Genomic DNA, 19,079 nt, shown 5'->3' with positions numbered 1-19,079 from the left:
ACCATTTGCTACTTCGAATAATTCGTGTATGGACGACTATTATGTGTGCTACTCTATGTTAGAATGATTATGTGCGCTATGCTTATATGTCTTGATATGCACATCTCCATACAATGTTTTTTTCCTAAAGATATTGGGGGAGCTTCTCATGATTCACTAGTGTTGCACTTTGCATTCAAACGCAAATTCTCCAAGTGCACACTTTATGGGGGAGCCGTCTCAATATCTTATATGGAATCAAGGTTTAGAGCTTATTATAATATCTATATGTGACTCTAGATCGGTTTGTCATCGTTTACCAAAAAGGGGGAGATTGTAAGGGTATTTTACCCTTATCCATTATTTTGGTAACAATGACACCGTGCTAGAGTATTTGGTCTAATACATGTTTATAAGGATAATCTCAGGTATTAGGCAAAGAGGCATAAATGGTGTATCAAAGGAATAAGAAGGGTAAAGGAGACCCCCCATTTCAACAACAATCAAAAGGGGGTCTACAGCAGGAATCCGGTCTGCCGTCCGGTCAACCGGCCTACCAACCAGCCTGGCCGGCGTGCCGACCGGTCAACCGGTCGCCAACCCGGCGCCAACCGGGCGCCGAACTGATCCGGTCTGCTGCCCGATCAGCCGTGCTAGAGTATTTGGTCTAATACATGTTTATAAGGATAATCTCAGGTATTAGGCAAAGTGGCATAAATGGTGTATCAAAGGAATAAGAAGGGTAAAGGAGACCCCCCATTTCAACAACAATCAAAAGGGGGTCTACAGCAGGAATCCGGTCTGCCGCCCGGTCAACCGGCCTACCAACCAGCCTGGCCGGCGTGCCGACCGGTCAATCGGTCGCCAACCCGGCGCCAACCCGGCGCCAACCGGGCGCCGAACTGATCCGGTCTGCTGCCCGGTCAGCCGGCCTACAGACCGGCGGGCTCGGCGTGCCGTCCGGCCGACCGGTCGCCAACCGGAGGAGCTCCTGGATGTCGCAAAGTGTCTCCGGTCTGGGTCCGGTCTACCGTCCGGTTTGGACCGGCAGGTCCGGTCACTGGTCCGGTCCGACCGGCCTCTGCACCGGGCAATCTGGTCAGTGGTCCGGTTGACCGGGTTTGTCGGGAGAAAAGCTGAGGTGGCAAGTGACCAACGGCCATATTTCGAAGAACACTATAAATAGCCCTTCTTCTACCTCTGAACAGTTAGGCACTACACTACAAGCTGTTCTTGAGCTCTCTCTCTCTTACTCCATTGCTAGAAACACCAAAAGCCTCAGATCTCCCTCCTCCTCCACCCAAACTCAAATCCCTCCGGGCAATCGTTAGAGGAGGACCCGATCTACCGTTCTACCAAGCCAAATCTCATTCCCCCTTGTATTCATCGAGAAGCTTGCTTCCTAGGGTTCCTTGGAAACCCTAGGTGGGCAAGAGGAGTCCGGAAGCATCCGGGCTGTGGATTTGCTCCGGGCAAGATTGTGAAGGTTTCGAGGCTACCTCAAAGTCTACCACAAGTGAGTGAGCTATTCCTTCGTGGGATAGGCTCCGGAGAATAGGGTGAGCCTTCGTGGCGTGGGGAATCCTTCGTGGGACCTCCACCCCTCCAAACGTGACGTACCTTCTTGCAAAGGAAGGGAACACGGGAATACATCCTCGTCTCCGTGTGCTATCGGTTATCTCTAACCGAACTTCTTACTTGTGATTTAACTGCCCGTGAGAGCCTTCGTGCTCGAGTTAGTTGTATCCTCATATAGGTTGCTTCACCTAGTTTGCATTAGGCTCACCTTCATATTCCGCAAAGTCTAATATTGCAAAGAAAGAATTAAAATCTGTAGAAACCTATTCACCCCCCCCTCTCTAGGTTTACCATCTCTATACTTTCACTTAGGTTCTTGTAGGTTCTTGTAGGTTCTTCATCCCTTGAAGATTCGTTACCACGGTACAGTAAGTGACATGCCGTATGATGAGCGGTACACGGAGTTCATCCAGCCTACCGGTCTTCTCCCGTTCATCATGCTTGTAAGACGGGGGGCGCCGAACATGAACGTCGCGACACTCACCGCCCTTGTCGACCGGTGGAGGCCGGAGACGCACACCTTCCACTTGAGGGCCGGCGAGATGACCCCTACTCTTCAGGATGTTTCCATGATCCTTGGTCTTCCTATTTAGGGCGAGCCACTGTGTATGAACACAGCTTCTGATGGATGGCGCCAGCAGATGGAGGCGCTTATTGGCATGGCTCCTCCAGAGCCAGAAGATAAAAAAAAAGATAGAGCTCCCGTCGGCGCAAATTTCCTTTGGATCAGGACTAACTTTGCTACATGCCCGGAAGGGGCCAACCGTGGCACTATCAAGACATACACCCGAGTGTACTTGTGGTATACGCTTTCGAGGACTCTCTTTGCTGACAGTGGTGGGAACTTGGCCCATTGGTGTTGGCTCAAGGCGCTTACGGTGTTGGAGCACCAGTGGAGTTGGGGAAGCGCGACACTTGCCTACCTCTACCAACAGGTGATGATTTGATATCTTTACTATTCTTCTATAGTAGTCTGCTAGACAAAGTACTAACCAAATGTCTTATGTACGCAGTCGGACGAAGGTTGTCGCTGGATTGGGAGCGGCGGTATTGGTGGATGCTTGCTCCTACTTTCCGTATGGAGCTGGGACCGCCTATCAGTTGGGCGGCCCAAGAGACTAAACCAGAGGCCATGGGCTCATCACCGGAACAACCTTGATCGGTAGCCCACTTGGCCATACTTGTGGGACAATGTCTCGAAGATGACGAACGATCCAATTGTCATGTACAGGCAGTACACTGAGGAGTTGGACACTCTTACCTCTAAGCAGGTAACCTTTCTGAAGCCATCACTCTTTTGCTATCCTATTTCATAAATTTTATTGGCGTGTTGTAAATTTTGAAATATTTGTATGCTGCAGGTGGATTGGGAGCCATATGGTAGCTTTTACCGTATTGGCGCGGCGATGATGTCTCCACCGAGAGCTTGTATGCAATGAACTCGGATGTGAGTTGACGGTGGTCCGACTGCGCATCCTTGCCATCAAGCTTCGGCCCCCGGCACATGTGAGTGGATACACAACTTGTTATGTGCCAAGAGGGCCCTTTTTTGAAAGGTCTTGCATGAACAACCCATGGGCACCTTTTATCTCCACATTTTAGCGTGTACCGCATCTTCACGTCCGAGTGAACAACGGTGTAAGAGCGATGATGCTTAATCGAGAACTCCTTCAACCATACCTTCAATTCCAAGAAGGTAACAAACGTGAGCCCTTTAGAGATCATAGTCGTCCTCGCATTCACATCTCTCTTGGAAATTGGCCTTGCTCCAAGAAGTAAACTTTTGCCACCATCAACCACGGCTCCATCCACAAGACTAACATCACGGAACAATGGTATCCGAATATCCCGTCCGGTTACCTTCTTGAAGATCTCGGCTCTTTCAGCTTCCTTAGCCGTGAAGCCATCCTCATCAACTTCTTCATCGGGTCCATCATCATCCGAGTCCGAGGCATAGCATAGGGAATAAGGAATGGAGTGGTCCATGTCCTCTTACGTCAAATATGTATTCAAATCACCGACATTGTTGTCATTCATCTCAAAACCATTACCACCATCATCATGCTCGTCATAGTCCTTCTCCAACGGAGGATCTTGGGCAATGGGAGATTGGACAATGGGAGATTTGGTGGCTTCTTCTTGGCTCATGGGTGGTGGACTCCTAGCTTCAACGCGGGAGGAGCGCTGGTTAAGGTCAAGCTCCATATGAGCATCAACCGTCTTGGTTGCAAACAACTCCAAAGCCTTGTCTTGTGACTCGGCCACCGTATCCTTGTAAACGGACCAACGTTGCTCGGAGTTGATACGCATTGTCTTCCAACGGGTGTGCATTCCAAACCTCACATTATGCCTTCCCTCTAGCTCAACACCATCATTTAGCTCATTCCAATTCAACTCAATCCTCACTTGTGCTACCACCTCGGCAAAGCTAGGGCTACGGTCAAACACCAAATCAACCTCTTCCGGGTCCGGCTCTAGGTTTCCCTTCAAAAAATCATCCTTGTCCACATGATGAACATGAACAATTATTTCCATCCCCCTACCAGAATGTGAACAACACATACATACATGTGTTCATTAGTTACCATAATCAACACAAATCAACCTAGGGTCTCTACCCATACAACCTAGCCCTACAATTCTCCTACTTCAACAAACCCTAAGATCCAACCAAATCTACATCCACCGTCAAATCAACCTAGGGTTTCACATGTAGATCCAACCAAATCCATCAAATCTTTGGATGAAAAGAAGGGGAACGGAGGAGATTACCTCAAGGAACGGGTTGGGAACGATCTCCACGGACAGATCCAACGAAATCCACCAAGATTTGAGAGGGATTTCGATGGGGGAGAGAAGTGGGGTGGCTGGTCGGAGGAGGAGGAAGAAGAGATGAGCAGGAAATGAGGAGGGGTCGGGTTGGGGCGGGGTCGAGCGGCCACACATAAGTGGATGTGTGGCGCCCTTCCCATCGGCGCCACACTTTCAATGTGTGGCGCCCATGGGAGCGGCCACGTCGGCTAGTCAACGACACGCAGCGTCGACCGCGCCACGTCGGCATGGACGTGTGGCGCCGATCGCATGGGCGCCACACCTCACTGTGTGGTACCGATGGAGAGAGCGCCACACAAAAGGGTTAGTTGGATGAAATTGTTCGACCAGAGGGTCAGTCTGTGCTTTTCTTTCACTTTTAGGTTATTTTTGTCAAAATCGCTTATGTCCAAGGCCATACTGATGTATCTGAAAAAGTGCGGTTTAGCACTGTTGAGCCAGCTGTCGCGCGTTCAGTTCAACCCAAATCTCAAGAACACCATGCAAGAAGATGGATGGTATGGATGTGCGTCCGCAGAGCGCACCTGCTCTAAAAATCTCCTCTCTAGTTACTAAAGCGAGCTAGCGTATGTTAAGACAAGCAAAATCATAGTTTGAATAAGTTAAGCAGAGACACTGAGCCAACAATGTGCACTGATAAACAAGTTTAGATATGCTACTAATCAACAAGGTGGGAACAGATACAACATGCCATGCCACATTGTGAATCTCGTGTATCAGCTACGTTTCTTGGCAGAAGCACTGGATTGTGGATTCGGCCTTCTTTTTCCTTTGCTTCAGGGTCTCGATCTTGCTCTTTTTCCTTTCCTTGCCAATCTGCAACCGCATAGAGTTAACGGATTAGTTACGTCTCAAAAAGGAAGGCTACCATGGTTTCGTGGGCAGAGAAAGGTGATTCGATCCAGTTGAGCATGATATTTAGTAAAGGACATGTACCTCCATTGATGTGGACACTATCAAGGATATTTACATTTAGGCTTCAGATTGCATCTTTTTCTCTCAGTGCTCAGCGTACAAAAGAGTATACCTGGAATCCAAAGATACTTTTGCTTGGTGTTGGAAGCCCCATCTAGTGCGGATAAGAGCTATCTCCAGTCGTGTCCCCCAAAGCGTCTCCTAAACCGCGCTGGATTGAGCGTTTGGGGAACGTGTTTCGTTCGTACCTCGTTTGGGGACGTCGCTCCCCAGTCGCGTTCCCCAAACACCGCCTCCAAACATTAAAAATAATTTAAAGAGATAGAATAAAACTCTTTACTAATATTTAAATCGGTTCAACATAAACAAATTACATATAAAACTTCGAAAAAACATAATTAAATTACATATAAATTATTTTAAACTACTCCTTCTACTACTTATTTGATGATGGCCCCGCCTCGTCGTCGTCATCGTGGTGGCGCTTTCTGCTCGTCACCTCTTCCGAAGAGGTGGTGTCGGCCGACGCGTCGGAGTCCTCCTCATCGTCGCTGATGCTTGCCGGCTGCGCCTTGGCCTTCGCGTCCGCCTCCGCCTTCGCACGGGCCACCGCCGCCGCCTCCTCTGACCCTTCTTCCGGTGTCCTCTTCCACGCCCAGCCATTCCTCCGCGTTGTCAAGTGGCGGCAGGGAATCGTCGCCGCTGCTGGGCATCCGGGCTTTGTCCCACCAATGGCGCCATCCAGCAGGCTTTCCCTCGTTGGAGGTGTCGGACGGGAGCTCGGAGATGTAGCTCATCGTCGCTGGAGGTGTCGGATTGGGCCGGTGAAGATCCAAAAGCGCCGACGTACGGTTCTTATTGAGTGCGGATGAACAGCGGTTGCTCTTCCGAGGAGTCTCCGCTCCATTCCGGCGGTTGCCGCGTCGTCGACGCGGTTGCCAATGCGACGGTTCCGCTTCCCGCCAACTGCACCGTCGCTACGTAGGCGGCGGTTGAGCGTCCGAGCCGCTGGCGTCGGGCCCGCGTCGTTTCGCCTCGTTTTTCGTTGTGTTCGACGTGCCCGGTGCATCCCCTGTGAGACGGGAACGGGCTCGAACCGCCGGACACCGTATTAGGCCTCGGACAAAAAAGACCTTTGAAGCGCGCTGCTGGGAACGTCTTTTAGTCCAACGTGCCCCAAATCACTTTGGGGGACGCGACTGGAGATGCTCTAAAAACACTACTCTCCTAATCACACGGAAAATGCTACTCCGTACTTCACAACGGGACAAAACACTTATGGAGCTATACTTCGTTATCCTCATAAAGGATGCTGAAATGCCTATATCCTCCAGCCATCAGATCCCATTTCAGCTTTTGCATGCTCCAGTCGATATTTTGCAAGAATTTTCGCATCAATTCGGCTGGTAAAACGAAGACACGCCTCACTGCCACCAGCCCACCAGGAAGCAGCACAATCGAACGAGCCGTGTCATTCTTGTCTCCTCAGGGAACGGAGGCCCAGTTAGGTCTGAAGGAGAGAAAGGCCCGCTTTAGAATTCTAACCTGGCGGCCCAAAGTATAAGCTAACCGATCACGCTGCCCAGTCGTCCGTCCGTTCCCGGCGACTCGTTTTAGTCCCACCTCGCCGAGCGAGAGAGGAGACGGAGCGAGGCTGCGCTATATAAGGAGCCGTGCCTCCGCGTAGCAATTCATACCTTTCTCGGCCTTTTGGCTAAGATCAAGTGTAGTATCTGTTCTTATCAGTTTAATATCTGATATGTGGGCCATGTGCCCACAACGATATTAAATTTATTTTTCGTGGGGAAGGGTCCACCACAGTGGCTTGCCACTGGGGCCCTTGCGTGTCGCCCAGTGCGTTGCACTACTGCCTGGGCAGGCGCACCCCAATCAAATCTAATCAAAAAATTATCTTTACCTGATTGGTAATTCATTTGATTGCAGTTTTCTTGATTTCCAAAAGGTATGCGCGACAAGAGCTCTGTATTGTACCAGCATGAGGTCCTCTTCTGCTTGAACTTGGAGCCTACTTGACTGTCAGGCCTGCATCTTCTGTCAGCTTAAATCCCATCTTCAGTTTACCTTATGTTGCGTCGTTGTACTCATGGTAACGCCTAGCTCAAATCCAAGTCTCAACAAGGGAAGTGTGGTTATCTTTGTTGAGTAATGACTAATGAGTACTGGCAGCGATATTGCCAGATTATTGAAGTTTCAACTCTTTATAAATGGCTAGATGGAAGACTGGAGAATGAAGATCCTGATATCCCATCAAAGTTCATATAGTCCCATCTTACTACTAGGTCCTGAATAATGTTGACATTTGGGCTTTCAGATATTCATCATTTCCCTCAATATTTAGTGTTCAGAATTATACTTCGCCTCCAAAGACCCTTTTGTTTACTGTTGGACCACCATCGAGTGCACATATGAAACCTGAGGCATTAAAGATCGAAATTCCTATCCAGGTAGCATGGTAAATGGTGAGCAAAAGGCTAAATCAAATCATATGCCACTTCAAATAGAACAAAACACCTGTTCATCTATGTTAGTTTCGTCAGCCCTGGAACATTAGCAATAGGCGATGCGCGGGGTTTTACATTTCAATAACACTAAACTTTTCATGGTTGCTGTATTCCGTTATCTATGATAGCGGAAAACTGGAAACCAGCCCTGTTTTCGGGAATCGTGTAAAAAAGCAGAACAAACACGGATGGAGTTATATAGTAGTACTTTGTTCGCCTAATAGAGGATGTTGAAGAAATACCTATATCCTCCTGTCATCTACTACCATTTCACTTTTTACGTGCTCCAGTTTGTGAAAGCCTTTATAAAGAGCAAGACAGCACAATTAAATCAAACCGTTGCCTAAATGGGGGATCTTTATAGAAATATAGGACATGCTTCATGAAACCCCCTATTTGTATATGAGAGCATCACGTCCAGGTCCAACACCAATGTAATGGACCGGAATACCGACCAGCTCCTCTATCCTCTCCACATATAAACGAGCAGTCTCCGGGAGATCGTTGTAGTCTCGTACCAAGGCTATGTCTTCCTCCCACCCAGGTAGGACCTCGTACTTGACCTACACCAGCAGAGACCACAAGAGTTACCGTCAAGCCAAACAAAGAACCGTGTTGAAAATACAGTACCAATGAAATACGACTCGACAGAACATCACAAACAGTTTCTCTTCACCTTAGTTTGCTCCAACAGATCAAGGTCTGCCGGGAACGATTCGAGTGTTTTACCATCTTCGGTACAGTATGAGGTGCCCAGCTTAATTTCCTTGAGTCCGGTCAGCACGTCAAGTTTCGTGAGATTTAGAGATGAGAAACCATTGATTTGGCAGCAGTATTTGAGTGCGACTATATCAAGCCAGCCACAACGCCTGGGCCGGCCTGTTGTAGTCCCAAATTCCATTCCAGAGGCACGGAGCAAATCACCAGTCTTGCCCAACAACTCTGTTGGGAATGGACCAGATCCAACCCTAGTTGTATAAGCTTTTACCTGCACAAAGAAATGTTAGGTTGAGGTATAAGGATGACAAAAAAAAGGCTGATCAGTTCAAAGGTAATTGAACCCACCACTCCAATGAGATCGCCGAGGCTTCTTGGAGCAATACCAAGGCCAGTACAAATTCCCCCGGCTGAGGGACTTGAGGAAGTAACAAATGGATATGTGCCAAAATCAATATCTAACATGGTAGCTTGACCACCTTCAACCAATATTTTCTTCTTTTGCAAGATTGACTCGTTCATGAAATGCACGGTATCAGTAATATAAGGTCCAAGACGTTCAGCATACTTTTCGTACTTCTCAACCTCCTCTTTGAGGGTCTTGCTACTGTATTCAAACCCTTTGAAGCGCATAGCTGCATCTTTCAGTAGGGTACTGAGTTTAGCACCAAACGTGTCCATATGTCGTAGATCGCTAACCCTGAGTCCATTCCTGATAACTTTGTTTGAATAGCATGGTCCAATACCCCTCTTTGTTGTTCCTATGAAAGAGTTTCCAAGCTCCACCTCTCTAAGCCCATCAACAACTTGATGAAAATCAAACAAAAGATGGGCACGATCTGATACCAGAATCCTTCCTTCGCAGGAAACTCCGTTGGACTCTAGTCCATCAATTTCTTTAAAGAACCCAGGAAGGTGTACTACTGCTCCGTTACCGATCACACACTGTGTGTTCGCATTAAGGATCCCCGATGGAACAAGATGTAGAGAGAACTTCTTCCCCTCAGAATTGTATATGGTATGTCCAGCATTGGCTCCACCCTAATAAATAATATAAAGCATACTGCAAATTAAAAAAGGTAGAACAAGCATAATCAAATCTTCTTGCACAAGGTAAGTCCAGGCACTAGTGCCAAATTAAGCTAACTGACTTCATACACTCATGCAGAAATGACAGTCAGTTAAGCCAACTATATGCTGTATAGTGTATACAACCCAAAGTTTTAAATAGCTAGCTATAGCCTTTTGGGAGACCTGCCGCTGCGGCTATGCCATTTATAGGCTAAATGAGAAAAAAAAAAGACCGCTAATAGCCGTCTATAGCCATATATCGCCCCTAATTAGCCGCAAATTTAGCCGCTAAACCTCATGTATTTTGAATTTCTCTTTTTTTATTTTTTTTATTTCTTGTTTTCTGAAATTTGCGTTCAATATGATTAGATAAAACTTGTGAGTTGAATAATTCAATACTTGTTTGCTTTGAATAGTTCAATAAGTTGTATCACGAACCGTGTTTGAATCATAGTTTTTTCTTTTTTTTGGTATAAGATATGACTGAAATATTCCAAAAAATTTAAAAACCGCTAAATGGAATAGCCCGCTATAGTCCTTTCTAGCCTTTCATAGCCTCAAAAAATGTCACGGCTAAATGAGATAGCCGGCTATTTTAAATTATGATACAACCAAGTTTTTGGAAGAAGTATGACCAAATTTTAACCCTCAGGAAGTTGCATTGTACTAGAAGCCAGATCATTGTAAAGACACAAACTCCAATTAAAATTGTCGCTATTCATAGTGCTTAACAAGAGAACTGTGAGAGGCTGCCGCTTTTTAACAAGTTGTATAGTCCCATTTCTGTTAGCAAGATACTGTGTCAAGATAGAATAGTTGAGAAGCACACACTAAATTATGCTTTCCACAGAATACTAAACCGGTGCTTAGAATAATTCAACAACCCATACTTTTTTCTATGAACCTTAATTGATGCGTACAAAAAAAATTTAAGTATAGTAGAAAGGAAAGGAAATCAGTTGGAGTGTATTGAAAGCATTAAGTTAACGAAACTATGCATGTTTGACATGGGCAACGGATAGAATAAACGATACAATGACGAATGAGAAAGCAGGAAGGCTGCATTGAGCAATCATGGTGTTTTTTAGGCCATGCAATTCCCTCGGTGATTTCTGAGAAGGGTTTGGCACAATTCAAGAGAACTGGGACAACAACGAAACAAATACTTGAAAGGATGGATTGAGTTCATTGCAAACAAACCAAAAAAAAGGGACAAGTCATGCTAAGAATCATTTCGATGCGCGCTTGGGATGACCAACCAAATTTTATACACTATCATCCCGGAAGGCGGGAGCAATTCATCGAACACTACACGGCCTAAGAGGGCAGCAGAGACCTGGCACCGGGCGACGACGTCGAAGCGCTGCGCGAGGATGTCGACGAGCTTGCCCTTGCCCTCGTCCCCCCACTGCGTGCCGAGCACCCCGGCCACCTGGCTCAGCGACTCCAGCCGCCCCCGCGCGGCCGCGGCGGCAGAGGACTCCTCCGCGACGGCGGAGACGGAAGCAGCCCGCAGCACCACCCGGCGCAAGCGCAAGCGCGGCGGCGTCCGCTGCCCAGCGACGCGGCCGGCGGTGGGGAGGAGGTAAGCGGCGGGGTCCAGAGACACCAGGGAGACTGAGGAGAACGGCATGGCGCGGATGGAGGGAAAACACGGGGCGAGGCGAGGCGGGGTGAAGACTGGTGGAGCTGCTTGAATGCGATGGTTGTGGAAGCGCCGTTATCCCATCAGATCGCGAGCACACACCCATGGCAACAAGTCTGAATTGTCTAACATACAAACTGTATTGTACGTAGCAATCTGCAATATTTACATTTTGCAAGATTTTTTTTCTTCTGGTTTGAGACTTCCATCTGAGCAGGTTGTATTGTTCAAGCAAGATTGGAGTTCGCGGTTTCGACACCGACCATGAGAGGGGCGGGCTTGGATCCGGCTGCTCCAGTGGCACGGTCAGCCACGACCCCCCTCCCTACTTCTACTGCGTCTCCTTCTTCACCGACGGTGTCACCGTTGCCGGTTCTATCACCGTCCCCGCCTTCTACGCCTACGATCCCGACGACACCCTGTGGGACGCTTTCGCGGCAACATAGGGGGGAGTCTGTTCAGCCACCTCCCACTCTTGTACCGTTGAGTGACTGCCATGGTGGTTACGTCACTCCGGTTAGGAGGAGTGGGAGGTTTGGTGTGGATGCGGGTGGTGGGACGGTGACGGACGAGGATACCATGCAGAAGGCGATGCGCCGGAAGGCGGCAAAAAAGCTCGAATTCGATGGTATGATTTCTTCTCATAAATCTAAATCGTCTTTATCTTTTTCATCATCTGTTATTTTTTCTAAGCTTAATGGTTTAGGAGTTAGTCTTGGTAGTTCAGAAAAAGAGATTTTTGTTTCAACTAGAGTCTTGAAGCATATGGAAATTGACCGTTTTACGGTTATTCCAAAAGCTTCGGCTAGGCTGGACTCCACTTACTTGGATGAGGATGAAGCGATTGCCACATCAGATGGTCATCTTCTTTCTCATCTAGTTGGTGAGGTGTCAGAGGTGGGTTTGGATGAGGACGACATGTACCGCTTTTGTCGGGTATGAAAATAAATTTCCATAAAAGTGAGTTGTTTTGTTTTGGTGAGGCCCAAGACCATGTTGCAGAGTATGTTGAATTTTTCGGATGTGGCCAAGGCCAATTTCCAATCAGGTATTTGAGAATTCCGATTCACTATCGGAGACTTACCAACGCCGAGTGAGAATTGGTTAAGGAAAGGCTTCAGATTAGATTAAGTAGTTGGAAAGGTAATTGTTGTCCTTGGGAGGAAGATTAGTTCTCATAAATGCGGTACTCAGTAATATGGTACTATATATGGTATCTTTCTTCCAACTACCCAAAGAAGTCTTAAAACGGTTGGATTATTTCCGATCAAGATTCTTCTGCCAAGGGGATTACGAGAAACGCAAATATCAGCTGGCTAAATGGAGTGTGTTGTGTCGGCCCAAAGATCATGGAGGACTTGGTATTCAAGACCTCCAGGTCAAGAATAGGGCACTTCTTGGTAAATGGTTGTATAAACTACTTACCGAAGAGGGCATATGGCAAACACTCCTCAAGAGGAAGTATATTGGCTCAAAGGCTTTATCTCAGGTTCTATGGAAACCAGGAGATTCACACTTTTGGGCTGGTCTTATGGAAACAAAGAAGTTTTTCTTTCCATATGGATCTTTCTCTATTAAGGATGGATCGGAAATTCGTTTCTGCGAGGATAAATGGTTGGGTAACACCACACTCCGAAAACAATATCTGTGATACGGGGCGATCTTCGGTCTTCACCGCATCATGTGCTTCATCGCCAAGAACCACACTCAAGACCGAGGTCACGGAGGCATGGAAGAGAAGAAGGAAGAAGAGCGTCCGAGGTCGCCAAGAAGAGAAGGTGCCTGCCACAAGTCAACTCGGGCCAAGGCCCATGTACCCCCTTGTTTCCCTAAACTACCCCTCCTTAGTGGCTCCCTATATATAGGCTCCCACATCCCTCTTCATTAGGTAAGACATAACCTGAGTGAGTACTTGGCTTATGCCTCCACCATCCCTTTGGGAATTAGGGAAACCCCCTCCTCTCTTAGACACAAATCTATGAGTTGTATCAAGGCACTCCTTATATGATTTATCTTTCGCACTTGTGATTCTACCGCGGTCTCTCACACGTGTGACTCCATAGATCGTATATCGGTCTTTTTCTCGGGGATTCTACCTCGTGTCTCTCCTTGAGAGATTCTATCGGGATAGTGGTTCGGGCTATCGGGAGTAAACCGGAATTGTATTGGGTTGTGTTGCGTGCATTTGCGTGTGTTCATCGTGTTCTTCCTCTCCCCCCGCCTTTCCCTCGATCAATTCGTGAGATCGGGCAACCCACGTGGCCTTAGGCCGCATCATATGGTATCAGAGCACATGTTGCCACGAATTTGACCACAAATCTTTCCAATTTTCGCCCAAAAAAATTCCCAAAAAAAAAATTGACCCAAAAAATAGCTCGAAAATTGATCTCCGAATTTGTTGCGTTTTTTGTGGTTTTGGTCCACAGATCTGATGTTGTTTGTGTTGATCTATGTTTTCCCCAATTTTCTCCTCCAAATTCCATCGATTTCCTGTCGAATCTGGGCATTTCTGTTCCATTTTGGTGTCCCAGTTCATACGCGCGTGAAGAACTTCATCATCTTCCTTGCTAGTCAACGTTAGGCCCAGGCCAATCACCTGCTTCACGCGCGCACGCAAGGCAGCAGGGAAATCCTATACACCGACCAGGTCGGCGCGTACCGTGCGCCGCACACCCCCCGCGCGGTACGGGCCGGCCCAGTTCGGGTGTTGGGCCAGTTGGCCCCTTTTTTTTCTGAGTCATTTTTCTGTTCTGTTTTTTTTTCCATTTCTGTTTCTTTTTCATTTCTGTTTTTTTCATTTCTGTTTCTTTTTTCGTTTTTAATATTTAATTTTCTAATTTTACTATATTTTTGAATGTAAAATTTTCTAACTAAAAAAATTCGAGAAAATTTCAAATTCGAAAATTGTTCAAGTATAAAATTATTCAAATGCGAAAATTGTTCAAGTATAAAAATTGTTCAAATTCAAAAATTGTTCAAGTATAAAAAATTTTCAAAATCGAAAATTGTTCACATATAAAAAATAATAATTTTTTTGAAAAATATTTTTTCCAATTTAAAATTTGTTCTAATTTGAAAATTGTTCCAACCTAAAAAATGTTCAAATTTTGAAAATATTTAAATTTCTAAAAAAACTAAAATAATTTTAAAAAATCGGGTCTAAAAAGAATCATCTTTTAAAAAACGTAAAAAGAAAAATTAACCAGAAAAAACAAAAAATCAAAAAAGTCAAAAATAACAGGAGGGGGAATATGTTGGGCCGGCCCAACAGCCCGCCTGGGGGGTGTGCGGCGCCTGGTCCGCACCGACCAGGTCGGCGTACAGCACCTTCCAGGCAGCACGCCCAGCCAAATCGCCTGCCGCCCTGGCTCCGCTCCCCGTTCTGCATCGCGTGCCCGCCTCCAGCTCTCCTCGCGCTCGAGCTCCGCCCAACCACGCCAAACTTCCGCCGCCACCAGCTCCCGCCCGCTCCCTGCCGAGCTCCCACACGCGCCAGCCAAAGGCCCCCTCCCGCTCGCCCCTTGGCCGACCACACGCGCCTCCACGTGCGCAGCACCACCAACAATCACCGCCAGCCCACCAACAGCTGCGCCTCCAACGGGCCGCGCCCGCCTCCCCGCCTGGCCCACTTCATCGCCGCCCCGCGCTGCTCTCCACCAAGCCGCACCACCAGGCGGGGGTGCTGTACGCCGACCTGGTCGGTGCGGACCAGGCGCCGCACACCCCCCAGGCGGTTTGTTGGACCGGCCCAACATTTCCACTCTTTCTTTTTTTTGTTTCTTTTGCTTTTTATTTTTTCTGTTCAATTTTCTTTTTACGTTTTTTAAAAGCTGATTCTTTTTAGACCCGATTTTAAAAATTATTTTAGTTTTTCTGAAATTTAAATATTTTTAAAATTTGAACATTTTTTAGATTGGAATAATTTTCAAATTGGAACAAGTTTTAAATTGGAAAAAATTTTAAAATTGAACAAAAAAACTCAAAATTTATTATTTTTTATATATGAACAAATTTCGAATTTGAACAATTTTTTTTATTTGAACAATTTTCGTATTTGAACAATTTTTTTATTTGAACAATTTTCGTATTTGAACAATTTTCGAATTTGAATTTTTCTCAAATATTTGAGATAAAACATTTTACATTTAAATATATATTTAAATTTAAAAAATTAAATCTTAAGAACGAAAAAAAAACAGAAAATAAAAAGAAACAAAAAAGAAAAAACATAATGAAAAAGAAAACAGAAATGAAAAAGAAAAGAACAGAAAATGAAAAGAACAGAAAATGATCTCAAAAAAAGAAAACGGCCAAGTGGCCCAACACCCGAACTGGGCCGGCCCGTACCGCGCGCGGGGGTGTGCGGCGCGCGGTACGCGCCGACCTGGTCGGCTCGCACGCGCCCCTGGCCAAGTCCTCCCCGCACGCGCAGCAGGCACACGCCCCGGTCGACCGGACGGAAGATCGGGCCACCCGGTTAAAATCAGCTCGGACCGGGCGGCAACCGGATGGTCCGGCCCCAGACCCGGTCAAACCGGTCGCCAGACCGGATTTCACAATTTTAACCCAATTTTCATCCAATTTTGACTCCACTTTTTGCCCCAAATTTTGACAACTTCCGTTTGACTCCAAATTTTTACAGCCATCTCACAATATCGTGACTCTAATTTTGACACCTTTTCCGAAATTTTTGGACACCAACTTTTGACCGCTCGTTTTGACCCAACTTTTCGGGCATTGACTTAATTTGCTCGGTTTCCGATTTGGAGTGCATCGGTTGTCTATTCCGCTTCCGCGCCTACATCGACACCGCAACGACACCGTTGGCCCCCCGGATTCCGGCGCAACTTCGCCACCATCATCGACACCCCTTCGTCATCGCAAGTTCGTGTGCTTGACACCGCCTAACCTTTTCATCTAGGTATAACTTGCACCCCTCACCCCTTGTAGCCCCGTTTCTTTCTTTGTGTACCTATCCCATTGAGAGTGGCTTTTCCGAGTGTTGCGAAGCATTGCACAAGTGTCACGACCGTGAGAGGGTTTGTGTGTGTGCGTTGTGTTGAGTAAAGCTCCGAAGCAAGCTCGGTGAGAAAGATACACAAAAGAAGAAAAAGTGTGACATATACATAGAGAAAAATAAAGCTTCTAAGCATAGAGAAAAAAAAGTGAAAAAAAGAGAAAAAGAAATAGAAATAGAAAAGTGTGTGTGTCCACCGATACCGAGAAGTGCAAAGCTTGTGAGCACTAAGAGAGAAAAGAGAAGAGTGGCATTTGTGCAAATCTTGTTGCTTCCCTCTTATGCAACCGAGCTACCGTCTCTCTTGTGTTGGCGTGACACCGAGCTTATAGTCTTCGTTAGGACCATCTTGTTACTTAGCTCACTTCCTTGGTCGCGCTAACCCCATTGTTCTCCTTTGTGTGTGTTTTCGTGTTTTCTTGACATAGATCACCACTTTTGACATTTCACTTTGGATCTTACCCACATTTGACAATAGACTTTTCTGTTGATCTTTTTCGTTTGCTATCCACCCCTTACCCACCACATATAGAGTTCTTAGCCTTTTGCGTGTGCTTTGAGTGTGTGTGTGAGTAACCCGATACATTTCAACTTTGCTCTTGACTTGAACCATTTTCCGATACTTTCTTGATAGGTGAGATACTTGTGTAGCTTTCCTTCCACCACATACATATACACCTTCCTAGTGAGATATATACATGATGACCCCACAAGAGCAAGCCGAGATGAGAGCATACTTCGCCGAGCTAGATGCTCGAGAAGCCCAAATGACACCCAAAGATTAAGCCGAGTGCAACGCATACTTCAAATACCTTGAGAGCAAGAGTGACATACACCATGAGTTGAGTGAGGACACTTTGATTTCTAACAACTTAACATCTACTCCTCTTGTGTTGTCTTCCCCTTTGCTAGGTTGCTCGAACATCGCCGACGCCATTGCCATGGAGATGAGGGACTCCACTATATGTGAGATGAGCGACTCCACTATATGTGAGATGAGCGATTCCACCATATGTGAGCTTGAGTGCCTCCACTTCGAGAGCATGAGCGATACACCAAGTTAGATGAGAGTGGTAGTTGATAGGTCATGTGAGGCCATTTCAAGTTCTAACAACTTACCCTCTACCTCTAGTGTGTTCTCTTGTGTCTCATTAGGTACCATGAATGACGAGACGCCGATCATGGAGAAGATGTACATGGTGCATGAAGATGATGATATCACACCATGCTTGATTGAAGATGAACATGGAGGCCACATCGAGCCTACCACTTCCACAACACCTACCTCATATGAGCGGGACTACAAAGGTGCACATATGGGTGTTGATGATGCCATGATCCCACTAGTGGACATGATGATTTGTGAGTGCTTGCATGAGTTGGATGATCCTATTGCTATGTCATATGCTTCTTTCACTTTCCCTTGTGATACTTGTGCCATTGTTGATCATGTGGAAGTAGTTGTTTGTGACACTTTGACCATGCCATGCTATGAGTGTTTCGATTTCTATCCTATTGCTTGCAATATGTTGAACAATTTCTCTTTCCCATGTATTGCTTGCAATGTTGATAATGATGCTTGTGTTGTGACAACCTTGCCGAACAATTGCTCTTTCCCTAGGTTTGTCGACAACAATGATCTAATGTTGAACATGTTTTGTGCTACATGCTTGCAATATTCTCCCATTAATGCAACCAAAATGATGAACAATTTCTCTTTCCAATGCTTGGCTTGCAATAGTGTTAATATGCTTGTAAATGAGATTGCCCCCATAGCTCTCTCAAATTTTGGAGACTTTGCATATATCCATGTTGAGCATGTTCCCATGTTTAATCCGCATATTCACCTTATCTATTATGATGCTTCGCTTAATGCTAATGGTGATGTGCAAAAGAAATGGCGCATCATGATGGATGATGTGTTCATATACCATGCACACACGTTGTTCTTGTTGTCTAACATGTGTGTAGGTACGCAAACTCCAATGTCAACCTCGATTGAGCACGAGTTGACAAAAGGAGCTCTTGAGAGCATGATACAAGTGAGCTCCAATGAGTGGTTTTGCCCGCACACTTCCACTACACAAGATCTCTCAATGAGAGCACACCGACACTTTGATAAGGTGACCTCCTTCTACTTGCGCCCTCTTCCTAAATCCATTGAACTTTGGCTACGCTTTGATTGCTCCTTTGCTTTTCTTGTGCTATTGATAGGGCTCTTGACAAGTGAAGGGACATTCAAGCGTTGGTGTCATCTACCTCCTCTACACATTCATGAAGACTTATCGTCGAGGAAGACTCTTTTTCAAGTGGGGGAGATGATACGGGGCGACCTTCGGTCTTCACCGCATCATGTGCTTCATCGCCAAGAACCACACTCAAGGCCGAGGTCACGGAGGCATGGAAGAGAAGAAGGAAGAAGAGCGTCCGAGGTCGCCAAGAAGAGAAGGCGCCTGCCACAAGTCAATTCGGGCCAAGGCCCATGTACCCCCTTGTTTCCCTAAACTACCCCTCCTTAGTGGCTCCCTATATATAGGCTCCCACCTCCCCCTTTATTAGGTAAGACATAACTTGAGTGAGTACTTGGCTTATGCCTCCACCGTCCCTTTGGGAATTAGGGAAACCCCCTCCTCTCTTAGACACAAATCTATGAGTTGTATCAAGGCACTCCTTATATGATTTATCTTTCACACTTGTGATTCTACCGCGGTCTCTCACACGTGTGACTCCATAGATCGTATATCGGTCTTTTTCTCGGGGATTCTACCTCGTGTCTCTCCTTGAGAGATTCTATCGGGATAGT

General features: G+C 46.4%; 1 protein-coding gene and 1 non-coding gene across 2 annotated transcripts; one reads left to right on the top strand and one right to left on the bottom strand.

The window, feature by feature from the left end:
* The first annotated feature begins 6,997 nt into the window (after positions 1-6,997).
* LOC124705104 lies at positions 6,998-7,194 on the top strand. Its single transcript, XR_007003946.1, has one exon. It is a non-coding gene; the product is annotated as a U2 spliceosomal RNA (small nuclear RNA).
* Positions 7,195-7,992: 798 nt separating this feature from the next.
* Positions 7,993-11,247, bottom strand: LOC124697152 (adenylosuccinate synthetase 2, chloroplastic-like). The gene is made up of 4 exons (XM_047229785.1): positions 10,951-11,247; positions 8,892-9,584; positions 8,503-8,814; positions 7,993-8,389 (listed from the first exon to the last, which is right to left on the bottom strand). The coding sequence occupies exons 1-4, from the start codon at positions 11,245-11,247 to the stop codon at positions 8,219-8,221; spliced, it is 1,473 nt and encodes a 490-aa protein (XP_047085741.1). The 3' UTR covers positions 7,993-8,218.
* Between the last annotated feature and the right edge of the window lie 7,832 nt (positions 11,248-19,079).

The sequence above is a fragment of the Lolium rigidum genome, chromosome 3, assembly GCF_022539505.1.
Source record: "Lolium rigidum isolate FL_2022 chromosome 3, APGP_CSIRO_Lrig_0.1, whole genome shotgun sequence".
In the NCBI taxonomy this organism is placed as follows: domain Eukaryota; kingdom Viridiplantae; phylum Streptophyta; class Magnoliopsida; order Poales; family Poaceae; genus Lolium; species Lolium rigidum.
The sequence above is the reverse complement of the archived record's forward strand: the minus strand, read 5'-3'. Positions and strand labels throughout refer to the sequence as shown.